The 27,346-nt window shown below is 38.9% G+C and overlaps 1 protein-coding gene across 1 annotated transcript; it reads right to left on the bottom strand.

Annotated features, from left to right (window-relative positions):
* On the bottom strand, window positions 1-27,346 carry cpxm2 (carboxypeptidase X (M14 family), member 2). The gene is made up of 15 exons (XM_063481959.1): window positions 27,278-27,346; window positions 26,633-27,109; window positions 23,944-24,045; window positions 19,560-19,669; window positions 17,063-17,202; window positions 12,698-12,782; window positions 10,948-11,098; window positions 10,561-10,649; window positions 7,794-7,917; window positions 7,422-7,618; window positions 5,558-5,737; window positions 4,546-4,843; window positions 4,137-4,276; window positions 3,723-3,822; window positions 1-798 (listed from the first exon to the last, which is right to left on the bottom strand). Exons 2-15 carry the CDS (start codon window positions 26,913-26,915, stop codon window positions 542-544), a joined length of 2,256 nt encoding a protein of 751 aa, XP_063338029.1. The 5' UTR covers window positions 26,916-27,109; window positions 27,278-27,346; the 3' UTR covers window positions 1-541.

Below are 27,346 nucleotides of genomic sequence, written 5' to 3'. Positions count from 1 at the left end.
TAAAACAGAATCAATGACAAACAAAGGTCACTAAGTCCACAAGCTTTTTAAGGACTCAACATTATACAGCTGTTGGTAATAAAGCTTTTGTAACTGTTTACATAACTGTGTTACATAAGTTATTAAGTATGTGCATAATGACATTCATGGTAGTTCCTCACAGTGGCTTAAAGTTTTTATTGTCATTTATTAAAGAATAAATAGCTCTAATATGATGACAATCTCTTATCTGTTGTTATAGCTAATGCCACAAGATTTGCCCTATTAATAAACTTGACCTTCCACCAAATGAAAAGCATAAATGTTTCCCGTTGAGAAAAGTGGATGATGACAGTGAGTGCAAAGAAGCTCTAACCAAACAAGAAATCAAATAGAGTGCCCCGTTTAAATTAATCCACATTTTTAGTCTCAAAACACTAATTCCACTGACAGCACTCAGAAGGAATCTGACACAGGTCCAAACCCAGGCTTGGCCTTCACCGCAGTCTGATCAGAGCAGATGTTTGTTTTTAATTCTTCCTCCAGCTACCTCATACGGTCATTATGTTCCCAGACGTCTCCTTCTGGATCCCCGGGCCGCAAGCTGCCTCATGGGCAATTTGATGGGTTGCTTTTTGAATTTTTCCATTATTTCTTTAATTCGTGACATGTTGGTGCGGCCAATGGTGAAGTCGCAACGGGTGGCACCCATCTCATAGCCCACCTCACACTTCTTGCTCACGAGGCTGTATCCCTCAGCCCTCGCTGTTACTCTGTACTCCCCTGGGTTCAGCAGGCGCCAGTAATCACCGTCAGCAGCTGAAGACACAAACACTGACAATTAACTTTGTTCGTAGGACAGTGCTGTAGCTGTCATGGCTATCCTGAGTAAAAAGGTGAGCGGATTTCAAAAATACTAAGCACTTAGTGCTGTCAAAATAATATGTTAGCATCTGCGATTAAATGAACAGGAGGACAACAAAAAACACACAAGAAAAGAAAACATGTTCCTCTGAAAATGGTCGGCTATAAGGACTGGATGGAAAATGAGTGAAAAAGCATCCAGTGTTCAAAGAAAAACCTTCTGAAATGTTCTGAAAGCCTGGAAAACTACCATTCAAGACCACCTAAAAAATATCCTTGGAAACAAAATATACAGAAATGACAGGTGGCTCAAGACTATTGCACGGTACTGTATATGACAAAAAATAAGAAACATTTGTCTATTTTAAGATTCCATAGAAAACTTTATTCTATATTTTGCTATTGATTTGATCTTAAATACAACTGTGAGTGTTGTCTTAAAAGGAGAAAAACAAGAAATTTATCACCTTTAATTTACAGAAATAATGCATTAATTAGTTCCTTTTTATCAGTTGAAAGCACTGTGAGCTGCCTGTGTTGTCTGCATACTAGCCATACAGCCAAATTATTATTCACTTCAGTTATATTGCTGGCCAACCAGTTTCTTTTTTTTTTCAAAAGCATCATGAGCACATTGATCAGAAGGGGTAAATTAGCTAATAACATCTTAAAGACTTGAGGAAAATATGCAATGACTCAGCATTTCATCATAGAAGCTGACACTTAATGAATATTAGTCTTTTAGATCCAGAGTTTTGTAATACCCTTTACTGGTATTGCATCTTTAGGCTTTTCCCCCCAGTGGCTTCATTTTTCTAATCCAGTGACTACGTCCATCTTTAACCTCCTAGGACCTGGCATCCACATATGTGGACATCACATTTTGGGTTATTTAGACCAAAATACTCAATTTTGCTCTACAAGGGCCTGATATCCACTTACGAGGACATTTTACTGCTACTGTTCTATCAAAATTTTAAACGAATATCCTCATATGTGGCTCTTATTTTTCTTAAAAACAAAAATTAGGTAAAAAAAAATCTGGTAATTGTTTGTTTTTACGTTCATCAGGTCCCAATCAGCCCAAATATCGAAGAGAAATTAAAAATGCATGCCGTGGAAGAGTTCGGGTCTTAGGAGGTTAATATACAGGCCATGATATAAAGCTGAAGCATAAATTATGGTGAAATTAATTTCTATAGTCTTGGCACAGTCACGAGTAAGAAATTTTACTATATGTGATCCACCCTTAAGTGTTTTACATATTATGGACTGTGAAAACACATTAAAGCACACTATTTTTGCCACAGTTGCAAAATGCAAATTCTGTCCTAGAAATCTGAATTTGAACAGCCCAGTAAGCAGTGGCAGAAAAACAAGCATCATAAAAGCCTTCATTTGATGCCTAAAATAAATGTTGGCGAGTTCTGTGTGTTCTACTTTTGACGAGGTAGGTGTTGTGTAAAAGTAGAAAGAAGCTCTTTTAAAAGGAGCTCTGCTTTGTCGTGTTGGATTTTCTTGGTCTCTCTGTGCCAAATACTGCCTTTACGTGACCTCAGTACACCAGTGCGCCTATGGAATATTTTCAGCCTTTGACTCACTCACAAAAACGACAGTGTTGCGTCCCTCCTGCCATCAAAACACCCACCTGACGCGTCTGAACAACCACTGAGACAAATGAAATATGAAAGCAGGTCTGGTTCTGCTGCTGTCAGTCCAAATAGTTACACAACAGCATCCATGCTCATATTACTAGCATTTAGATGGAAGAAGAGAATTGAATTGTTTTCTGAAGTCACTGCATGAAAAATGCAATGGAACTAGAGTGTATTTCCATTATCTATTGGATATCAGTGTATCAGCAGTAAAGCTTTCTGTCATGTCTTCTTGGTGACTACAGCTGTTTCATCTTGATAAGAGAGAAACCGCCTTGCAAACACTTAATTCTAAGGGTCCATAAAGTTCCAAAGGAAATTCAAAGCAGCTGAAAAGGTACAATCATCAAAGTAAATACCCTCACATCTTTCCTCTCTGCAGCTGAGAATGGCGAGAACCCTAAGGAAGCGCTGACTTAAACTTAGTTCCAGGAATAATAATGGCTAATGTCCTTTTGAACATTTGATTTCACGCTCTAAGTACAAAACTACTTTGGCTTGGAAAGCTGCATTTTTTTAGGCATCAGAATAGATTGCCTTGAGGACTCACACTCGATTGTTAAATTCGGAGCAGGAGGCCTCGGCAGCACAGGCTATGACTGTGAATTGAGTCAGAGATCCGCTAAAATACATAACCTGCTTTTGTTTGTGCCTTTTATCCCGTCTTATACCGAAATACCAACTCGTTGCAAGAATGATTCATTTCTGAGGAATAAGCTGGACTGTGGAGACAGTTGAGTCAGAGCGCCCCGAGGCAGCTTCTTCTGCTTTGATTGCAAAATCTGAGCTTACTCGCAAAAGATTTCAGACGAATGCAAAAACGCTGCTGCAAAACAGACGCTGACAGCTAGCCAGGTCCAGACAATTGGAAGGGGGGTTTCTTGTAAATATGTTTACTTTGTACTGGGTTACTGGCTCAAACCATTAACCATTAATGACTCAGAGTACACACAGAGATCAACAGTTAGTAGCTACTGCTATTGCATGAGCTAATGGGGATCTCAAAAACTAAAACTAAAAACAGTGAAACGGCCTTTCATTTAGATGTCAAGCACACACATATAAAGTGGCAGACAAATAAACACACAGCAAAGTGCTCACAGGCAACTTTGCAGCACCAGTCACCAGGACAATATTTTTCAATGTTTACACACACACAGAGGATAGACTGAATAATAACCTCACTGTCACAGTAATAAGAATCAGGTAAAAGCAGCATGATACCTGTACGAATGTCATGGTTGATGCCCTCCACAGAGATGATGGCATTAGCTATTCCACGACCTTGGTGGTCCTTGACTACACCTTTGATCCCACGGTGCACCTGCACGTGGAAGCATGGCACATGTCATTATGTGTGATTTAATGATGTGAAGTGTACCGTATGTTGACAGTTAAGGATGCTATAATATAGTTCCTCCTCATGCAGCACCAATATTCAAATAACAGCTAGCTAAACCTACATTTGACAACAACATTAATTTAGTATAAGACAGTTATGGTATTGGTATAACATTAGTAAATTAAAACCATGTACATTATAAAAAAGCTCAAACTCATGTGTAAGCGCCTTTATTGGTTATTTGTTAAGTTTTTTATGTACATGTGTGAAATTTAGGGGCTCCTTTGCCTCTGTACCTGCTCCATGAATACAAGAAGAGACTCGCGATTGTTCTCCCACTCCTCAGGCAGGTCACTCTCATGAGGAAATTTGTCACAACCCACATACATCGACAGCTCAAAGCAATTTGTGTGCAGATAGCTGAAATCATTCATACCTGCCAAGAAAAAGAGACAGCAGAAGCCGTCAGAATTAGGTCAGGATTTAGTTCACTTACTGGCCAGATCTGTGAAATTAGAAGTGGGCTTAAAAAAGCCTTTCATTATTATTTGTTTGTCTGTGAATTATTACATAATGCTTTGGCTAAAACCTAGAAGCTCTGAAAGCAGAAGTTTTCCAAATATGCAGATATATGCTAACAAAAAGCTACAGCTCAAAGGCTCAGAGCTGAGCAGAGAAATCCACCCTCCAGATATGGACACTAACTGCCGGCTGCAGTGTGCCAGGATGCGCCGTTGATGGTGCCATCCTCCTTGGCAAAATCTTGTGTGTGGCAGACCCGTCGGTTGGCATCAGTCATCAGACGGTGGGTGGACGCGTAGGAGAAGGCCAGCCAGCGGAAGATGTGGTCATCTGGGGTCGGGGTTTGCTCCCTGACCACCCCTTGGGAGCGAGTTCTGTCATACGGGAAGGTCACCACAAGCTCCCCACCCTGGAGGTTACCACCCAGCACGAAGGGCATCTTCTCCATCCATGCTATCAGAGCTCGTGTCTCCAAGGCAACCTACAGGCGGGAGGGGATACGGGAAAGGGAATGATAATGTACTTCATGCAATCGTCTCAGCACAGTCACTAAATAAACTCACTCATGCTGAAAACAATTTTGCTGCAATGTGCTGTCAAGAGGGAGTAATAACAATATTTAAATGTTAAAATACTGCAGTAGAATTTTAGTAAAATCCACTTTAAAAAGTGGACAAATATTCATCAAGAGGCAGGAAATTGATAAAATTGCCCCTGCTGTTCAGGCTCACGTAACCCCTTTTATCTCCAAGCACAGGCTGAACCAGTTAGCCAGGCAGGCAAGGATAGTTTTCACAGCTTTGTGAGCACAGATGGGGATCCCAGCTCTACAGCTGCAGCAGCTATTCTGGAGGCTTTGTATGACTCACTCGGGGCTCTCACCAACGTCAAAACACTCGTGAGGATGAGCTTTAAATAGATTGCTGGGTATATTTTAGCTCACAGCCCCTTTGTCGTCACACAGCGAATGCATCCGCTTCTCCCAAAATAGACAGCACTGATATGCCCCCGTGAAATGTTTACCCTTTTCAAAAGACTGATGATCTTCTCTATGAAATTTGTTTGTTACGCTTCTAGGGAGTCCAAGACAAAAATACAGTGTCAGAATTTGTCACCTGAGGGAAAAGTCACTGGAAACCAAATGGCAATCACAATTTAAAAGACAGACTATCACGGGGAAGATTTACTGACTTACTGAGGCATTTGTGGACTGGTACCAATCTGGGATGGCGATATGGTGGTTGAACATTTTACGAGGAACCCACTTCTTTGCCTCACCTGCCCACAGAATAGCGTTAAGATCAGGAAAGTTATGGTGAATGTCGATTCCATCGTTGCTCCATCGACCCAGAGACCAGCCGATGAGCTCGGAGCCCTGCGTAAAACAAAAGAAAACCACAATATTTGGAAAATTCAAAGACAGTGGGAACACAAATCTATGATCACAGATGGAATTCTGTCAGCGGTGGAGGTGGGAAGTGTGGAGTTTTCATTAAGAGGCTTAGCAGAGGTATCAAGCCAGGCACAGGAGGGACATGGGTTGCAGAGACTGATCAAAAAATCCTGTGGTCCATCCACACAGTTTGCCAAACAAACAACATGCTGTAGAGTGGAAGGTCATCACCTGCAAGCAAAAAGGGCTTAAAGCAGTTTTAAGTCTTTTTTTTTTTTTTTTTTTGGATCACTGCAACACAGTTTAAAGCATCCTTAAAAGAAATTTATGGAAGATATCTGTCCCTCCCTACCTTCTTGTATACCAAAACAGTATTTTGGGGCAAAGTCGCCATGCTTTTATTTGACTGATGATTCATGCAGCTTTAAACCCATCAAAATTAAAGTTAGAGGTCTTGTATGCCAAAATATCTGATCAGAACTGGTGGCTGCCGAGTGCCATGGCAACTGATTTTTATTTGACAATATAAAGCCTAAATTTTTAATCTGTGTTCCTAGCTTGGTTAACCCATTTGTTACATCTTTCTTTATGATCATTGCTTGTTTGGGAGTGGACACTGATAGCGTTTGCTGAAACTAATTGGCTATGGTTTGATGAGACTTGGGGCTAGCAGGAGCCAACTCAAACTTAAAGGGTATGTAGAGCCACAGGACCAAATGCTAAGTTGAGATGCAGAGCTGAGCATTTAGTTTAAGTGAATGCAGCAGTTTTCATGTTACATAAGACTTTTATACACTGAACAAAAGAAACTGTGATCCAAGAAACTATTTTAAAAAAGTCAAGTTTGAAAAAAGCACTAAAACTTTATAATACACCCCACAACAAAGGGCATAATCCCCTATAATTAAATGCATGTCAACATATTTTATTTGAAATTATAATGTAATTATATTTACCTACAAATACCTAAAGGTAGGTACGCTAGAATAAGGGGGTAAAAAGTCTAATTTTTACAGGAAACAAAGAAATAATTGTAATGTAAGTAATTGTAAGTAATCGTAGGGCTTTTGCAACTGTTGTTGCAATTTGGCTTTATATAAATACCATAAAAAGCTTTAATCCATGGCTCCACAGTGTAGTAGTCATTCACCTAACAAGCTAAAGTTCCCTTGTTTTCCTGGGAGTAGACACAAATCCCTTCGGGATTGCATCAGAAAGGGCAGCTGGTGTAAAAGAATCTGTCAAATCAAACATACACAGCTACCTGCTGTGCAGACCCCTGGTGAATAAGTGAGCTACCAGAAGTAGATTCTTCTTAAAAAAAAAAACTTTAATCACTTTAATCAGCCAGGAAAACACGATAACTTTTAAAAAACTGGCTTGCCTTCTGCCTTTATATAAGCGTCACAGGGTTCAGTAGCTTCATCTCTTTTAACTTTGCATGTACTGAAGTAAGACATGACACTGAAACTGGTTGTTAGCTTTTGTGAAAAGTGTGTAACAGTATGCAGCGTGCACTCACATTGTTCATTTTCTGTACATCATTCAAACTAATTTTCCAGCACCACATGCACTTTTATTAGGAGGAGACCAAGCAGAGAGATGCTGCTTTCACCAGAGGCCAGATCATGGTATGAGGTCACAAATGGCTGTCTTGCAGACCTACCACTTCAAAGGCTTTCTCGTACCCATCAGGGTTGACAGATGGCAGTAGATGGATTCTAGTCTCTTCCACCAGGTGACGTATCCGCTGGTTGCCAGATAGGTACTCCAGGCACATGAACTGCATCAGCAGGAGGAGCAGTTCTCGTCCCAACACCTCATTACCATGCAATCCTGCCGTGTAACGAAACTCTGGTTCGCCTAATCAACAGTTTCATATTAAGGGAGAGATGGAGAGAGAGAACAGATGGAAATTTATAGAGCCATCACTACAGCTGTAGAAAGAAAATAACTCTTAGGAACACTGTGTATCTTTGATGTTCCTTTTTTTCTGCATTATATTCAGCAATCATAATCCACTTACTTAACTACTCACCAACTTCATGTTCTCCCGGATTGTCAGAGATCTCGATCGCATACAATTTGAGGCCACTCTGACTTTTTCCTATGTTATAGATCCGGGTTATGTTGGGACACATTTCATTAACCACCTTCATAAGCTGTGGAAAGCAAATAATGAGGCATTAGCTACTGATACTCTATATAAAATCTGACCTAAATGTGAGATCTTTGGGGCTCCGAAAAACTACTCCCAGAGGTACAAGGGATCAAAAAATACATTTATTTAAACAGCTAGGTGGAATTTTTGTGGTATTTACAGCTAAGATACAAAATTTTCAAAGTCACAGAAGTGCTCAGAGGGACAGAAAATCACGGCACATCAGTCATTTCATGACAAGAGAACAGCTGTCATCTTCTGAAAGCTGCCCAACAAGCGAGCAAATCGACCTTGAGTTGAGATTGTTTTGACAACTGCTGTTTTCAAGATAATGAGCAAACTGTTAGGCTCAACATATGCACTAGTTTAAAGTTTCACATATTTCAATCAGAAAATGGTGACGAGTGGGTTTGGTCACAAATTTGTCTGCTTCTTCACATTTGTCTGAGGAAACAGATAAAGCTTGTTTTGAGTTGCATGGATTATGTTGTATATCATAACTGCAAATGTCTCCTAAAACTTAACCTATGTTGTAACCTGGCATGCACCTCATTGGAAATTTCACGTCTGCATGCCAGGTTACAGACTATAAAGATCCATCACTTAAATCTAAATCAATAGTTACACTAAGTTTCTTAAATGTCCACTGAGAGCTGGCTCCAAAAGTGAGTTAATCTGCATATGTTTGCTTAAAATATTCAAATTTAATGATTAAATTAACAAATTAGCACATATTAAAAATATATTTTTTTGGTTTAAACAAAGTTTAAGCAAAGTGATGCCTTGGCTTTTCGCAAGAGGTCACCTTAGCTAATTCACTGAACTTGGCCTCTCTACCTTGTTTGTGTTATTAGTGCCCTTTGGAGCAATTGTGATTGTGATTAGTTTGAGGTTTATTGCTAACAACTTGTTCAAGAGCACTTAATCAATCAATCAATCAATCTATCTATCTATCTATCTATCTATCTATCTATCTATCTATCTATCTATCTATCTATCTATCTATCTATCTATCTATCTATCTATCTATCTATCTATCTATCTATCATAATAATAGTTGTAAGAACATGTGCACATATCCTTAAAGCGAAAATATAAAAATAAATGACACTCCAGAAACACATTCTCCAGTGCTGTGTTAAAGCCCTTATTTAATAACACTGCAGCCAGTGAGAGGGGCTTTGCAGCAGCAGTCAAGGCAATTATGAAGTCTGCAAGAAAGGCCCATTGAATGTCCCCCACAGAGGCAGATTAAAATAGAAACAATTATTGTATACTCCTCTTTGTAAGAGTGGCGACACAAAGAACATGTGCAGTTGGAGAAAAACTAACTAGCTGTTAAGTAAAGAAACCCCAGTAATGTCAGACATTTGTGTGTGCTAGCTCTTTCAGCTGCAGCAGAAGTTATTAGCCGGTCATGGGGTTTAAATCAAGTCTGTGTTTAACGTAACTTCTCATGTAAATCATTAAACAAACGTCTGCTTTTTATTGATAGAAATATAGGATCCTAAGTCTCAGCTCAATAAAGCACAGCATGCCCTTGATAAATAAACCTGGGCTGTTATTTACCATGATCACTGGGGGACATTCTGCCTTAGAAGAAGGAATCTTTTGCCCAATTCTCTGTCATTTTTTCTTACAGAAACATAATAAAACAGAACGCAGCACATGCTACATGCTTAAACTTTCTACTTACTCTAATGCTGTTATTAAAGAGAAGCATCTCTGCCACCGTGTTCTTGGGTGATATTAATTTAGAGTGTGAAAAGTGCTCTTTCCTCACCATTTATAATGTCTTTTCATTGTCTGTGTTTGGCAATATCAGTAATCCCAAGGGCGCTGTATTATAATCAGCCGTGGTCCATGGAAACGACAGTCCTTGAGCATCATAACGGATATCTTTTTCATTCCCTTCATTGGACATGTGCTTTATTCGGGAAGCCGCAAAGGGCTATTTCCAATTTAAAGTTCTGGCACAGCAGTATTTAAACAGCAACAGATGAAGGGGAGATATGGTACATACAAGAAGAAGCAAAATGCCAAGGGTGCAAGAGCCCTACAAAAGGAGTTTTAAAAATAGCCATTCCTTTCTTTATGGAGGCCTATTGGGGCTGAACTCCCTGTGTGAGACACTTTAGCTTTAAAAGAAAAGAAAGCAAAGAAAAACAGAAACTTTGATATTTCTATAATATAATTTCAGGCACTCACAGCAGCTTTCTAAAGACCCATACATAGCAGTCTGAGTGTGCTAAAGAGCAGTTCAGAGCACCTGTAGTCGAATGTTTGACACATAGAACTGCTACATTAGAGACAATTACAATTCACAGTCACCCTGGCAGAGTGTACGCAGTGACAAATACAGCTGTCCTCCTTCTCAGTACAAACTAGGCTTCTGCTCTTGACAACTATATGAATAAGTAATGTCACAAGCAGAGATGCTTTATGAATTTTTATGTGGCTGGCACTGTTCGCTTCATTTGTTACACTTGTACACTTTGTTCTTGCAAAGGACGCAACTTGTCTAGTGTTGGCTCGAAGTTATACGCCATTTTTATTGCTTCACGCTCTGGTCTGAATAAGAAACAGGTTGAGTCTTTTCTCTTTTTTTAAGGAGGTACATACTGGTCTGCTTACTGTAACTCACCTGCCTCATTTCTTTGTAGCTGTGATGTCTGAAGTCCAAGTCATCTGTTGTTATGACTTCATTGCGTCTGTGATAATAATTATTTGGATCTAGAATCAGAAGACATACAGTTACTGGTTTTTAAAGATTAAAAAGCTTCAGAAAGATTTAAAATTTGCTCTCTTAGTTTCAGTTTCAGTTTAGGTTTAGCCTGTGCAAAATGAAAACATTTTCTTTCTAGTCTTGTCCTGTCTTTTGCACCAACAGTGTCATGATTACTGTGGATAATCTCTGCAGATAGAAAACCTTTAACTGGGAAAAGCAAAAGTAAATACATAAAAGCAAAATCTGCCCTGCAAGAAAAATTAAGGACTAATTGTGTCTGCTTTGTACATACAAACCCGTCACCTGGCATAGGACAACCAAGGATCTCCACTCGCATACAGATGCTGCCCCTGGTAAACCAAGAGCGAGGGTTAATTCGAATGTATCGACTGACCACAGGTTTTGGGAAGATGTTCCGGACTGGGATCTCTTTTTCCCTGTTGCCCTTGAATATCTACTGAGACAAAAAGATAGACTTACATAAAATAAATGCTAAAGAGGCTTTTAAAATATTAAAAAAAAACCAACCCAAATATTATAAATATAAGTACTTATTAAAAGAAAAAGAGGTTGTACAGTTAGAACCTGCAAAGACCAACAAAAAATATAAAAACACACATAAGTGCACCTGTACAATGTCATGAAACTTTGATACCACTGGGAGTTTATTGTAAATTTTAACACCCACGGTAGGAGCTTTTATCCGCACCTTGTGGCATTTTGAAAGACCAACAGAACAGTTTGGCATTTGGCACAAAAGGTGGGTGAGAGGGAGGCTTGTAGCAGACATTAAATTACCATAGGGATATTATCTCCCACACTGATGACATCACCAGCCAAGGGAGTGCACAGTTACACCAAAATTTAATTAACTGGGATGTGAACCACAGAGGGAGCAATGAGGATATGATTTTCCTCAAAAATATTAAGTTGATCCGATTTGCATGTGCAGAAGAGATTATTAATCTTTCCTTTTTTTCTTTCTTGCTTTCTTTCTTTCAGCTGTATTTGGTTTCAGTTACATAAACTGCAGAAGTGTTAAGTGGGGAGAAAGATCCATCTCTGACAATGAGCCAGGATGAAGTTCCTATCTGCTTCAGCATACTCACTGTTTTTCTATTGCACTGCGGCTAAGCTAAGAAATAACCAGGCGTCTAAATCTCTCTGTGTAATTGCTCTGTAGCCTTTTTTAAAAAATGGTTCCATCCAACCATGGACACGGAAAACAAGAATCCTTATTAAGCTATGGTTAATAGGGAGAAAAAATGATGAGGCTCGAAATATTAACAGTATAAGTATTTTTCAGTATGATACATATGTCAGAAGACTTTAAATACACAATACTGTATGAAAGTCTTGAGTGGAAATACAATATATGAGTTTGTGCAATTCTAACGAGCTTGAAAGGCAATATTTGGTTGGATAGTGACTGATAGTGTTTCATTGTATGTTTTTCTATGCAGGTATGTTTTAGTGCATTGGAGTGTGTTTGACATGATTGTTGTGCTGAAAAACAAAGCTGCTGCCATTCAGATGCTGTCCAGATGGTATTGCATGTTGGATCAAAATCTAATGATACTTTTCTACATTCATAATTCTGTGAAATTTGAAGATTGCCAATACAGCTGACTGAGATACAGCTCTAAACAAGTCTCCACCGTCTTTTATAGATGGAGTAGACACTCACTGTTGTACCTCTCTCCTGACCTCCTCCATGCATATCGATAATGATTTGAACCACAAATTGGATTTGTCATTCCAGAAGACCTGTTGCCACTGATTTTCAGTCCTGTTTTTGCGTAATTAGAAATACCTCAGCCTTTTATCCCCGTTTCCCTTCTTTAAGAACGACTTATTCACAGAAACTCTTCCACTGAGGCCATTTCTAATAAAAAGCAGATGTATTAGCTGAAAGGCCAGATGCAAAAAAGAAATTCAGAAAAGCCTGAAGAACCTCAGAAAAAAGTCTGGCTCCTTGTAAGGAAAATATAAAGAAATGAGGGGTGGATAAAGACTTTTGCACAGCACTATAAATGTCTAGATTGTTACTCACCAAGTCTTCTGAGCCATTGTTCAGTGTTATCCAGGTATGGCTGTCATTGCTAAACATGACCTTGTACGAGGTGACCCAATCACTCCTGTTAAAAATTATAGGAACATCGGAGAATAAGGGAGAAATGTCATTTGAGGCAGTGCATTAGAAAACTGCACTGCAACTATAAAATCAAGATTTTTTAGAGTATTAATCATGTTGAATAAAAGGAGCATTCAGGCCTAGACCAAGCAGTGTGCCATATTCACTGGGGGTCTAGTGGGAAACACTCAATTATAATATCAGGCTTAAGAAGTTATCTTATTTAGATGGGCTCTGTGCTCTGAAAACCTTCTGTCTTTTAGTCATTTTAATCTATTTTCCAGGCTTTTCCAGGCATCACTTGAGCTCTATTAATCTCCTTAAAGAATAAAATCTATTAGTGCACTCTTGTAACTTGCTCACGCTGTTTAATCCATCACAGTGAGCATCAAATCTGTAAGACTGAGGACAATATGCATTAATCCTTCCTAAAGTTACACCATACAAACTTTTAAAACCAGGTCTCAGCGGCATTATCATAGAACAATCAGGGCCATTACTTCCACTAAAGACACAATTTTTCTTTGATGTTGGTGGGCTACGTTGCACATTTGAAACTCATCATGTTGTCTGTTACATAGGCAGACTCCTGCAATTAAACATAAACATACTGAAAAATAAATGGTGAACTGAAAAAACTCAGTTATACATATTTTTACACAAACTAAAATAAACTAAACAGAAAGAAATGTAAAAAAAAAATAAAAAAGAGGAATTTAATAAATATGAGAACAGAGGAGAAATAATTAATCAAGTGTGCAAATATACCAGCTATGTCCTTTAGAGGTACTTTATGTTGAACACAGACAGGTGAGACATCACTCAGTACAATGCCTTTTAAGTATGCCTATATAAAGAACTCACAGATGGCTTAATGTCCCATAGCACCAGACAGACCTCTAACCAAAGTCTGCAGTATGTAGGTTGGCAGTGACTCCCTTGTGCCTCCTATGCTTCTGGATAAAGACATCAGTGCTGAGCTGGTCTAGCCTGGTAAGAATTCCCAGCTCTGTTAATTAAAGCACTGTTATAGAAGGAAGCCCCTGAGCTGGCACTGCAGACAGTTACATACCCTACAGAGCTAATTGCAGAAAAATTCTGTCTCGGGCATCTGTGTCTTCTGTGCCATTAGGTTGCACCAGCATTGAAGGGAAATTACAAACACAACTTGGTAAAGTCTCTCACCTTGCTCTCTGACTACATAGCAGTTTTCTACAAAGTCTGTGCCACCCATTCCAATTAATAAGTACAAAGGTCTGAAGTGTTCAAATAATATTGTTGAGGAAAGTTGAGAAAGGTAGATGGCAGGGGAAAATATGTTGACCTTCTCGCTTAAATGCAAATGTGGTCCTCAGTTCCCTCCAGTTTTCCACTTTCTTGTTGTCAAAATTGCTCTTACACTTATTCTAACAATTTATTTAAGGCTTTTAGGCTTAATAGATAAGTACTGCTGTCCATCAGTCCGGAAGGAGTTATATGGGCATTTCCACATAACGTGAAGTCCACCATACTTCAGTTAGAAATATTATTCACAAGTGGAAAACATTCAAGACATTTGCCAATCTTCTTGGGACTGAATGTCCCAACAAATTCACCCCAAGGTCAGACCATGCAATGCTCAAAGATCTTTTTAAAAACAAAAAGTCTAAAAACAACATCTCAGACTCTACAAGTCTTGTTTAGGATGTTAAAAGTTAAAGATTATGACAGTACAATTAGAAAAAGTTTGAATGAGTATGGCTTGTTTGAACAGACTGGTGGGAGAACACCTCCTCTCTCTAAAAAGACATCAGCAGCATGACTTAGGTTTAAAAAGTTGCATGTGAACAAACCACAAGATTTCTGGAACAATGTACTTTGGACAGACCAGACCAAAGTGGAGACTGGTCATAATGCACAGTGCCACATTTGGCGAAAACCACACAGCATATCAGCACAAACACCTCATACCAGCTGTGAAGCACGGAGCTGGGTTTGTTTTGGGTTTGTTTTGCAGCCACAGAACCCTGGAAATTCTCAGTCATTGAGTCAAACATGAACTCCCCTGTACACCAAAGTATTCTGGAGGCAAATGTGAACCCATCTGTCCGACAGCTAAAGCTTGGTCACAATTGTATCATGAAAAAGACAATGATCCCAAGCACAGCAACAAATCTACAACAGAATGACTAAACCAGAAGAGAAGTCTAGACCTCAACCTGACTGACATGGTATAGTGTGACCTTAAGGGAGCTGTGTGTAAACGACCACCTGCAAACCTCAATAAAATAGAGCAATGTTGTAAAGAAGAATGGACCAAAATGCCTCCATGATGTGAGAGACTGATACAGAACACAGTTACTTCAACATACGCAGCTAAAAGTGGTCCTAGAAGCTGCTAAATCATGGCATGTGCTTAGTTTTTCAGAGCACTGCTTCTGTTTTGTGGCTTCATTTTTGTTAAAATATTGACATGATGAAATCTGTTTATTTATGATTATGTCATTTTAAAAACTTCAGAAGCTGCTACAGTACCAGAGGATTTTTGGTTATGCCCTGATATAGAAAACCTTGGAATTGACAGAGAGAAAGAAGAATTGCTTTCTTTACAACGGCTGTCAGTTTGTAAGTAATAAATTGACCAGATTGAAAAGGTAGAACACAAATAGTATCATTAAGTCTAATGTTGGCCCATTTTGTTACCTTTTTGGCTACATGGGATGCAATCAAATCTAGTTTAAATTTAGTTTTTTCACATTTGTGGGTCTCTGGTAGCAGAAAAGCTCTTTTGATGTACTAACATGTATAGTTGCAGTTTTTATAACAAAAAATGAAGATGACAAGGTGTTGTGGAATGTGTTTGAAATGTTTTTTACCATTCTTACACACATGCTTACACACAAAATGACTGAAACAAAGCTGGGGCAGTTTCTTAAATCAAATGATACAAACTTAGATAACTCTACTCACTCCAGCTAGAGTGACAAAATGGTTTCTTACCCACAGTGAAGTGTTTGTTTCCCACTCTGTGCTGTGGAAAACATCCTGATTTGATTTTAAAATGGCTTTGAAAACAGTATACACTGCGTCACAGTAATTGAAGCAATAGTGACTTGTAGGTGGTTTCTAAATTTAAGAGTAAACGCATGTGTGGATACTCAAAGAAGACCTGGCACACTTGTTGTTCAGATGTAGCAGTGGGAGGTGGGAGATATTTATAATTAAATACATAAGACTCCACCGAGCCATTATGGTGCTGCAGTTTTTGTCTTACATACAGTTTTAGCTGCACACTCTTTCTGAGAGCGTTTTAAAAATAATAATCCATACTTGTTGCATCTCTTTTCCCCTCTACATCTGACTGTGTTCAACACGTCCAAAAGCCTGTACAGTCTCTCTCCTCTGAAGTGTTATTTCTAAAAATGTGGTGACCTTTTAAGAGTAATGAAAGAATCAGGCTGCACTCCAATCAGTCATATTCATAAATCCTTAATCCCACTGTGAGGGGATCAGAAAAGCCTCATGAAAAGGCCAAACACCAGTGAAGGTTTGGTGCCATGTAGACAAGATTGAAAAGCTTGTTTTGTTTATGTTCGTGGAGTTAAATTTTCCAGATGGGTTCAAGGGAAAATCCAAGAATTTCGGAATGGTTATGTCCGTCTACGTTCAGTTTTATTACAGAGAGTCATTTTGAAACTCATGCAATATGTAAACTGTTTTATGACCATTTACTGTGCTTGAGTTTGTATTAGCAACGTTAAGGGCGCGGCTCCATGAGTAGGAAAGCTAAATCTGTGACTCTGCCATGCGAGATTTACAGATTCATACTGAAACTTTAAAAAAAAACAGTATAATGCCATACTGTACTGAACAATAACTGAATAAGAGCAGAGAAACAACATTTGCAAAGGAAAAGGATTCTCAATATTTACTCTTGATGGAAAATTATTCAAGTTTCTCTATTCAAAGTTCAGGTAAATGGTTGCATAATAATGTTTTCAGTCTTGATTTTATCTCCCTGTTCTATAAAACATAAAAAAGGACTTAATCAAGGTAAGTGGTTAATGCAAAGATTGCCTGCATTCATAAACTTTACATAACACTGCGCTTGATATTCAGTTATAAATCTCCTTGCAGATTTTCTTTAGATTTTTTTTCACAAATATATCAAACCAGGCTCCAATACCCTGCATAAAATCAATCCCACATATTTATCCTGTTATGTTTCATGGACAAGAACAATCTAGATCCTCACTGTGCAACCATCTGCAACTCTCCATACATGTCTGCTGGGTTCCTACTCACGACCAGAGGGAGCTCCTGCCTTGTGTGATGACCCCAGTGAACTTTGTCAGCCTCCTGGCATCCACCTCAAACCACTGTAGAGTGTCATCTCTCCCAGCACACCAGGCCCCGTCATAGAGGTCATCTTCATAAAGGCCAGCCTGCAGGTCAGAAAAAGCCGTACGGAGGGCAATTTAATTCCACATGCGCTTACAGTCTGAATATGGTCCAACACACTGACTGGGAACATTTTTTCTTTTATAAAATTCTAATTAAAACTTACTATTGAAGTGTTTTATAATGGAGACAGTGAAGTGTGAAGAATATCTTCAGAAATAAGGTGTATTAACTATAAATTTTACTATGTATGTACAAGCCTACTCTTTTTTTCTGTCACATAAAAAGAGCGAACAAGAGAAAAAAACAGCCAGTGAAGCAGAGTTATAGGAATGAGCACGTCTATAAAACAGGGCTTAGTGTTGAAAACTGTTCTTCCTCTCCTGCAACTCTTTCCAAATCCCACCATTTCTGTTTTTGTGTAACTCTTTTAGTATGATGTACGAATCTGGTGCAATAGCTGAAAATGTTGCACTGATTATAAGGGATCAAATGATACTCTGTAAAGCCTGTGCTGTACCAGTCAACACACTGGCTCAGAGTACGAACACTCATTTTCATATTGCATGCTTACAGGCTTGACTGCTTATTTTTATCATCTAAATTTAAACATTAGAATGAGATACTTCACTACAGATGTTAAGGGCATGGGGTCATTTCCTCCTTACCATGACTTTCACATGCTTTAATCAGAAAGATTAGGATGTTAAAGGCCATAGTATAAAGTCAACAGCTGATCCTAATTCCAGTTACAAAGGGGTTAGGCAAGGAAAGGGTAGATACATTAACTTATGAAATCCAACAGACATGTGAATGTCTTTAAATGCTTCTTTAATTTATACTAGTGTGTAAAAATGTCTTGAGTCACTCCTCATTTCTTTATATTTTCCTTCCACAGAGTCAGACTTTGTTGCAGTTTTTTAAAAGTTGTGTTCATTATAGTTCTCCAGGCTTTCCTTCAGCCAACATTTTCCTTTGGAACCCTGACATTTTCAGAAAATATTTTTTGTTCTTCTTTGCTAAGGCAGTTAACACTGACCGACAAATTACTCAAGAATAAAAAAGACACCTAACTCAGGCATGAACCAGTGTTGTGTCTACACATAACAGACAACTTAGGAAAGAATCAATTTTAAATTGTATTTTTAGGCACTTTGTTACTAAACACTAATTTCTTTAGTCAAAGCAGCAAAAAGTTTTTGGCATAAGAATATTTGGCTAATTTGAACTAAACGTCTGGTGACATTAGATGACATTTGTAGACTCTTTTATGTTCTGTTTGTCAGCCAGTTAGAAGGGTGTTTCGAGATATTTAAATGAAAGATGAAATCACTGGCTACAGAAAAAATGATTGATTCCTGTATCACGTGTCTTGTCCAGGTGCAGACAGTGAGACCTTTTCATGAACTATTTAGTGGAATAAAAGAAAGATGGCACATCATTTTATACAGTATGTTCTGCTACCAGATGGAGACTCCGTTTTGAAGCTCTTACATTACATGTATTACAGATACAAAATGTATATAGGGCTTACTTTTCCTGGTTTTGCTTTTATTTCAATTTTGTTCCTCCATAGATTTTCCTTCTAATGCATGTCTTTCAAACTATAGTTAGGGGTTAGGGTTATATAAAGTTATCTTATAGTAGTGTTTTATGTATAGTTAAATGAATCCCAGCTCTTTTAGTATCTTTCATCTAAACAACATATAACACGGAGCACAGGCCTGAGTCAACAGACATCTGCTTTTTGTGGTCCTCCTTATTCTCTTGACACCATCTGTCTTTCTATCATGTCTGCGCTTACACACGCACGCACACGCAGATGCACACATACACAACAAATCCTTTGTTTTGTTGTTTGCCATTTATTGTCGTCTTGAGTGAATTAAGTGCATTTGTGCGTGTCATTAATTGTGCAGATAGATTTGGGGCAGTGGAGCTTGCAGAATGTGAGGCTAGCTGCACACTGCATGCAGGCTAATGCACTCAAAGCAAAGCTTGCACTAACAGGAAACACTTCTCTTCTCCCAGATGCCAGTTATTTTTTATTAGGTCTGGGGATGTGCCCCTAGTTTGATGGTAACGCTATTACTTTCACTGTTTAGTTAGCTTGGGGTATTAAAATATGCAGTGAGCTGAAACAGGAGGATAATGTCATTCAATCTTACAAGGGAAAAGCCAAGTTATCGCAGCTCACATCTTTGCATGCAGCTTAAATATGGATTAAAAATAATACTATCTTTCAATCTTATTTTTTTGTATTTATAATATGGAGCCGGAAAAAAAATGCCTTCACAAAATGTTAAAGCTTCCAAGGAAAGACGAGATAGCCCAGGGTATAATACGAGTCCCAACATTTCTGGTAAGCCTGCTACGCCAACACTTTACATTTCCTTCTCACCTGAATGTTAAGGCGACCTCTGTGCGCACCAAGGCCATAGCGTTTGGTAGATGACGCATGAAGCTGAAAATCATCAATCTTCAATGACTCCAGTCCAATGGGAGGGCATTCTAGGTAATGAGAATTACAAATTGGCTTGTGATGGTAATGTTATGTATTATGTGCAGCTGTGGTAGAAAGTTGCTTTTTGCAGAGTATGCAGATGCCCTGAGTCAGACACAATGCATCTGTATAGCTTGAGTAAACAGTAAGGTACAGTTTAGACTTTTCACAAGAAAATTAGAGGATCTAATGATACAACACATAGTTTTATGTGACCACTTTCATTCTAGTAAAAGGAACATTTCTCAACCTTTATCATAGCTGTTGATGATCATTTTGTGCCTAAGTCCAACTTAGCATAGGGGTCTCACATGAACTACATTTACTTCAACAGTCTCACAGTGTGATCTGTGTTTTGATTTTTAAACTGATATGAATTCCAAAACGTGTCAGCCTTCACGGGTGATTAATGACTCTGCTTTTAACGCTTGCTTTTTATAATTTAGCAAAGCACACCTATCAAAGTCATCAATCTGCACCCTGAATACATGATTAAATAGCTAAAACGACTAAAGTGATATCAGTATCCCGAAGGAAGGAAAAGAAGGGGGAAATTGCAGCAGCTACTGCTTTTAGCCTGCTGATAACTTTTTAATGTTATGAATGAGAACACGGCTTGAATTGGGAAAAAAAGGTCTATTTTCATCTGTATTAACATGCATTAACCTGCACTAAATAATGAGAATATCAGATAAAAATAAAAACAGATCCCTCTATAACTTGTTTTTTATGTTCTTTGGCGTAAAGCTAGGGTTAGAGTTATGGGTAATTTATTAAAATAGATAAAACCATAACCACAATAAAATAACATCTTGAAATTTAATCTCTTATATGGATCAGGCCAAAAAAAACTTTGAAGATGTGGCTTCCATTGTGGGATCATTTCCTGCAATGCAACCTGAGCCCACCCTTTCAGATAAACTTCACAACCACCATGTGTGTTATTTTGTTTTTGAACTCTTTCTATAAGCCGAAGGTAAAATAATACTAATTGGATGTAGCATCATTTCGCAGACTTTCTGACTTTCAGACCCAGAGCATGCAATTGTCTTCACAGGCTGAAAGTCCCCATTTAACCACCATACATACGGTATGAAGTCAAGCAGAAATGCTAAAGTGTAAACAGAATACACTTGGCTTGCACAGATCATGCTAATTAACTGCAGATCTTGTTTGTTTTTTTCTTTTAGCTTTTCCTCACTTGAGTCTCTCTGGAATTTCTTTCTACTTTCACAGTGTATGTGTCAAAAATGTTACTTTTATTATCACAAGCTTGACACAAGACAAACTGAGGTGACACAACATTTTTTGTTACATCCTGAACTTTACGGTTTTAAGTCCAAATCACAAATTTAGAAATCTACGTGAATGCAACTCCAATAAAGAGATGTCTAATCTCTTATCCACTGGATCCCATAAAATACTGATAGTTTCAGTGATGACAATTAGCAGCCATCAAATCAAATAATCAACTGATAATTATCTCTGTGAGTGCAGAAGTTATTCAGTATCACCAACTGATGCTACAGCAATGGGTTGGTTGCCAAGCAGCCATACTCAAGATACATTTCCGAAAAACACGCAGATAAAACTCAGTCCCTGAGAGCTGCACGTCACTAAAAGAGCTTTTGTTTGCTGCTGTAGAGCATTTGGAGTTTATTTGGACAGATGCCTGTATTTAAGTGATTGCAGAAACTGAGGTGGTGTATACTGAACAGAACAACTTGGGTGAGATTGGCTCATCTTTTAACAGTGCAAGGGAAATCATCCAGTGAGGGCCAAATGGGCAAATCAAAGTTGACGTGTGAAATCTCTGCTGCCCAAAAGCTCTTTAGGTCAGATCAGGCTGTTTGCAGACTTCCCTGGATCACAGCAATGGAATTTCAGAGCAAGAATTTCCGATTGGGCACCAGAGTGTTTGTACATGCGGCATATGCTGCACATGTCGCTGTCACACAGCCAGGCTGGCCTTCATAAATGAACAACCAGAAGTGTAACAGGCTGAAAAAAAGAGAAGTGAACTTTCCTTCTTTGCATACCTGACTGAAATATTTCAAACATTGCCAATCACAGTCCCTGAGAGACACCACAGACAAAGAGGATCAGCATGCAGAATCTGCACATGCATGACTTGATTTATGTTTGATGCATAAAGCAAACATAGCTCGAGCTCAAATTAATTCCTGCTGTAAAACTGAAGCGTAAAATTTGATTAACAAGCCAGAGGCAAAGCCGCTGGGAAAACCAGCTAGCGTAGTATTTATAGTAACTCTATACAGTAATAAAATATGTGTTGCTGCACTTGCGACCCTGTGACTATATTTAAAATGCTCTCAGATTCACATTGTAAGTCTGTGGGCCTTCTGAATGCAGCGATCACAACATATTAGGGACAAGCCTAGCCCACAAAGCAGCCCAAGGATCAAGGTTAGCAGAACAAAAAAATAGATGGTTGTCTGCCTTCCTGCAAAGTCCTAAATCATCATTACCATCTGCATCCAATCCTTCACAAGAGGACCCCCACATACACACATCTGCCTTCAAAAGCAATGTGTAATAAAAATGACAAAATAGATACTGAAGGCATTGCTATTTAGGCTAACTGCCTACTTATCGCTGAGGCCAAAACCTAATTCTGGAGTCAGTTACAAGCTCTCATTTTACATTTTGTGGTATAATAATGAAATATTTTCTGTGTATGATTTATTCATATTAGGATGTTTATGTGCTGTGAGTTTGAAACTGTTTCCAAACTTAAAGAAGTCAGCCCTTTATTTATTAGATACACTTTGAGGAAACACTTTGAACAACTTTGAACAACTTCAACTGTTTCCAGTAAACTTTATTTAGTTTTTTAAACTAAGTAAATAGAATCACCATCCCTTGAGTTACAAAGCCCATATGATCACTTCACCATCAGTAAGTACTGCATCCAGTGTTAGGAACTCAACTTTGGCACCCGCCAGTGTGTTGAATTTCTCAACATTTCCCAAGACTCTGTAACTCATTTTTAAATGACACAATACTTACTATTTATTCCCCTTACAAAAGCGACATTGTTTCGCCGTAATAGGAAAATTATTTAACAACTCAGTGTGCCAGAAGTAAGCCTCCCTACAACCCTTAATACTTTTTTTTTTTCATCAGCCGAGCAGAAAGAAGAATGGGGTTTTTATCAAAGCCAGCATCTGCAGCTTTACAGAGTACATGTGACAAATCCTAGTTGAAATATTTGTTTCAGCTGATTTCTGTTACATCCGACGTGAATAATGAATGAGCTGTTGAAACATCTGCTGAATGAAACCTTGAAAATCCCTTTTGGTCTCAGATGTCCAAAAATTCTCAGTTGTTTTGGTATGTGCATGTGGCAGACACTCATGTTCTCCTTGAATTTTGACAACAGCCAAATAATTAACATTTCAGAGGTGGAACAAGTTCTGAGTATTGGAGGTCTTGATCTATAGAAAGTATAATTCCTGCCTCTGATAAATTAGCTGCTACCAGAAGCTGCTGAAACATATTCAAAAACCATATTGAAGTTTAAGTCATGAAAACATGATTTTTTAAGTCTGCACCACATCTTGACAGTGCAAGGCATGCCAGGCGTGTCGGCATAGAGTTCCTATTTTCCATCATGAAATAGCATCCAACTTTCTGCTCTGCTGCATGAATGCCAAATTAAAAATGGCAAACTTTCTCCCTGTCTTGTTTGCATAGCTTCAACATAAACACATAAATTTGCAGTTGGCCCCAGTCACTCTTAATTTCCCAGTATTAATAAATAGAGCTTCCTGCAATAAAAGAAAGGTCTTATCCTGTGTAAATAAGTCAAATAATGGCAATATTAGTACATTATGAGTTGTGGAAATTGTGAGGTTAAAGCACACACACTTTGCACTGAATCACACTTTGAGTGGAGCAAGTTGACGTGCCAAAAACACAACTGGGGCATCCTGGTTTTAGTTTAGCAAATATACTGTGATCCATGGAAACCAAACACAATGCTTCATAGGCAAAGAAGACATCAGTGCCTCTGCGGCTAGACTCCAGTTCTGAGAGCATCATCTTATACTGCCAGACCTTTCCTCTCAGGGAAAATATGGTTTCTGAAAACACTTACTCTACCCAAAAGATTTGTCATCTCTGAGAGAGCTTGTATCTTTTTTCCCACCATAGAAATGATCCTTGCACAGTGCAGTATAGATGAATTTTTATGAGATCATGAATTTCCCATAACAAGTGGGTGTCAACTTTGATTTGCCCATTTGGCTTTTTTACTCACCCTCTTTTATCGGGTTGTATTGTTGTTCTCCTTCTGAGACGCTGTTTGGGTTTTTCACTGCAGTCTTCTTGGTCTTCTCTGCCTTTTTGTTGGGGGATTTTACTAAGGAAGGAATTGAAATGTTAAAAAGGGAAAAGAAAAGAAAATTATAAAAGGCTGAATCACATTTTAAATTGCTGATCCGCTGATGTCAACGCAGAATTTGATAGGAAAAGTGATGACAAAGGAGAAAAGGGTAATGGATTCAGGAATGGGGACTGAACCAAAAAATCATTTCTGGGCAGAGAATCTGAAAACATTTAACTCTTGTGCTCCCTACATTCAGTTAAAGTCTGTCTGCCTCTCACATTAGATAAATAATGCATTTTAAATTGCACTTTTCTTGAAGTTCTTGTATTAAATAATCAGGAAATCAAGGTTCAAATACATCATAAATACACCCAGTACATGCAGCAGGGTGTGGGGCAGTGAGTTAACATTAAAGGTACTGAAAATGCTTTTTGTTTGACTGAAGTTTGGGATGGGCTCCACATGACAACAGCTCTTCTCACATCTGTAAGTCTTTATCCGCATCTCTTTCTGGGGACAGGTTCAACTCCGCAGCGCTCTGAGCTCCACATGTGCTTCAGCAAAACCGATTAAGAAAGCACCAGCATATGGTTGTTGAGACACTGGTGAAATACTAGCACTACACATGACATTTAGTTAATCATAGTACAGTAGAAATATGACATTAAACTCCACTAAATGAATTCCAGAGATCCTACTTACGAGAAGCAGTGAAGGGATGGGTTCTTTCACGCAACAACCATCAATTAAAAATGCTCACTCTCCACATTTAAACTGTTCCCTACACTGACACTAAGATGTTAAGAAACTTCCATTCTTCTTCTTTCTTTAATACTCTTAAGGTAAAGTAAAATATTGATTGTCATAGTGGATTTAAGTTGAAAGCAAAACTCAATTCATGACTAATTATTTTTATTTTTTGGACATTTCAGTGCAGTCGTGAGAGCTGGAAATACAACATATATAACATGCAAGGAAAAAATCGAGTCTTCTGCTGGCGCACCTCAAACTAATGGTCCTACACTAGCTTTGTTCACCAGCTAGTTTCTGTGCATTCCTGTTAGAAAAAGGTAACGTACAGCTTTTTTTGTTCTGTAACTAGATGTCTGTTTTGTCTGCAGAAAGACGTAGATAGTTAATATAAGGTACAATTAATATTTAAGAAGAAAACAGTTTAAAAGTGCAGCTTTAAATACAACACTTGCATCTATACATTTTCTTCGGCTTATCCAATTCAGGTTTGCATCTGGGCTGGAGCCTATCACTGCTGTCATTGGGTAAGAGGTGGGGTACGTGCTTAGCAGGTCAGCCAGACTGCCATGCAACTAACGCTGACAAACAGACATCTATTCACACCTACTTTCAATTTAGAATCAGCTAAAAAACCAGCAAGCTTGTCATCAGACTGCGGGAGGAAGTCTAAGTACCCAAAGAGGCACAGAGAGAACATGAGGAGCACGCGCAGACAGGCCCCAGGCCCTGAGGCTCTGAGGTGACAGTGCAAACCACCACACCGACTCAGATACTGTAGATAACTTTATCTGGAAGACACTAAAGTGATTAAGATGCATTTAAAAGTGATTAAGATGCATTTAAATCACTGTAATCGTAGGGAAGAAGCAGTTTCTGCATCACTGTTAGCACCTTCCTCCTCCAGTCTCACCTGCAGCAGGTATCTCTGCTGAGACACGTGAAGTCAGATGCCTGAAACATGAGGTCACTTTCTACACAGCTGCACTACGCTATCAGCCACCAACCAGCACAAACCCTCACAGCCTGTTACTGTCTCCCAATGACCTGGCAGTATTTCAAACACACCTACAAACCTGCTCCTGCATGAGCAGAGACTCCTTGAGGACGAGATTCAAGCTGTCCATTTCAACAAGGACTACAGCAGGACCGCACTGCTTGTGCTTGTTACTTTTTGGGATAGCATAAGTTTCACATGTGCGCTGCACACCACCACACAGTGCAATCCTAATCTCAACCATGCATGAAGCTTTAAATCCTGCTGTTGTGCTGCAACCAAACAGAAACATGGGTCTGTATGCATACTGAGTAGTGAGGAGGATGACTACATCATGAGATCATTATTTTTATGAGTCAGTGAGCACATCAGGGTTGAATACGATGCCTCCAAATTTTTCATCTCTATTCATCGATTAGCATGAGTGTCGGCTGCGTGTTAGGTGACTCTGAGAAAAGGTGATTATGAGTGATGTTTCACTTTTTCCACACAGCAAGCACCCAATGATGCAAAATGCCAAATAATATGACGTTTGTGATGTTATTTAATTCCAAATAATATTGACTATGAAAAATAAAATGCTAGAATGACTGTTTTAAAAACTGAAACCTGTCTCAACACTATCTCATAAGTTTACCTTTCCTATGGATTTAACAGAAAAAGAGGTTGCAGCAGCACAAGATACTGTTAGAATTGTCTGTTATCCAATCTTAAAGATCACTAATGCTCATTGATTGCTAATGATCATGCTTTTGTAGAGGATTTCTAAAAGAAAATGTACAGCAATACACAAAAAACTGATAAAAACTCACTGATATTGTTTTTCTTTAAAAGTTGCTTAAGTTGCTCTCTAAGTCACAGCAGTGTTTTTACCTGTTTTTGCATCTGCTGGGGTTTTATCTGTCTTCTTACTGCTGTCTGACTTTGCCTTGGCAGTCTTCTTGGCAGAATGCTCCTTTGGGTCTTCCTCACCATCGGGTATAAAGGAATTTTGCTTCTCCAACACCTGGACCTGGTTGTATTGTTCTCTTGTCAGCAGCCCCTGCATGTAGTAATCCTCATCCTCACCGACAGAGCCGTGGGTAAGGTCTGCCAACCCCACAAGGAGTCCCAGCAGGGCTAGGGGGGTTAAGAGCCTGAGGTGTTTTCTTATCATTTTCTGGGGATTACCTCCAGTTGAGAGTCCTGATGCTGTCTCCAGAGGAGCCTGCTGCTGCTGCCGGGCAGCGTCCCATCAACTGCTCGCCTTTCTCTCCCTTCCCACTCCAACAGGAAGAGTTCACAAAGTTTTCAAAGCACTCCTAGTCACTGACGAAAGCTGGGAGCCAGAGGGTCCATGGACGCCTCTGCCTGAGAAAAATGCAGCGAGGGAGGGAGAAACAGAGAGCAGGAGATGAGGAAGCAGAAAGGGAAGAGGCAGGAAGACAGACAATACAGTTCTGTTTAGGATGCCACGAGGCATGGTAGAGACAGAAACGGACACATTTGGGATCAGCTGTCATATTCATCTCCTCCTACCTTCTCTGATCAGAGAAAAGTTTACTCTATCATGTGCGGGGGAAGCAACTGGGAGACCTAAGCAACCCT

This window comes from Pelmatolapia mariae, linkage group LG8 (assembly GCF_036321145.2).
Source record: "Pelmatolapia mariae isolate MD_Pm_ZW linkage group LG8, Pm_UMD_F_2, whole genome shotgun sequence".
NCBI classification, from domain to species: Eukaryota; Metazoa; Chordata; class Actinopteri; order Cichliformes; family Cichlidae; genus Pelmatolapia; species Pelmatolapia mariae.
This window is presented reverse-complemented; position numbering and strand designations above follow the sequence as displayed.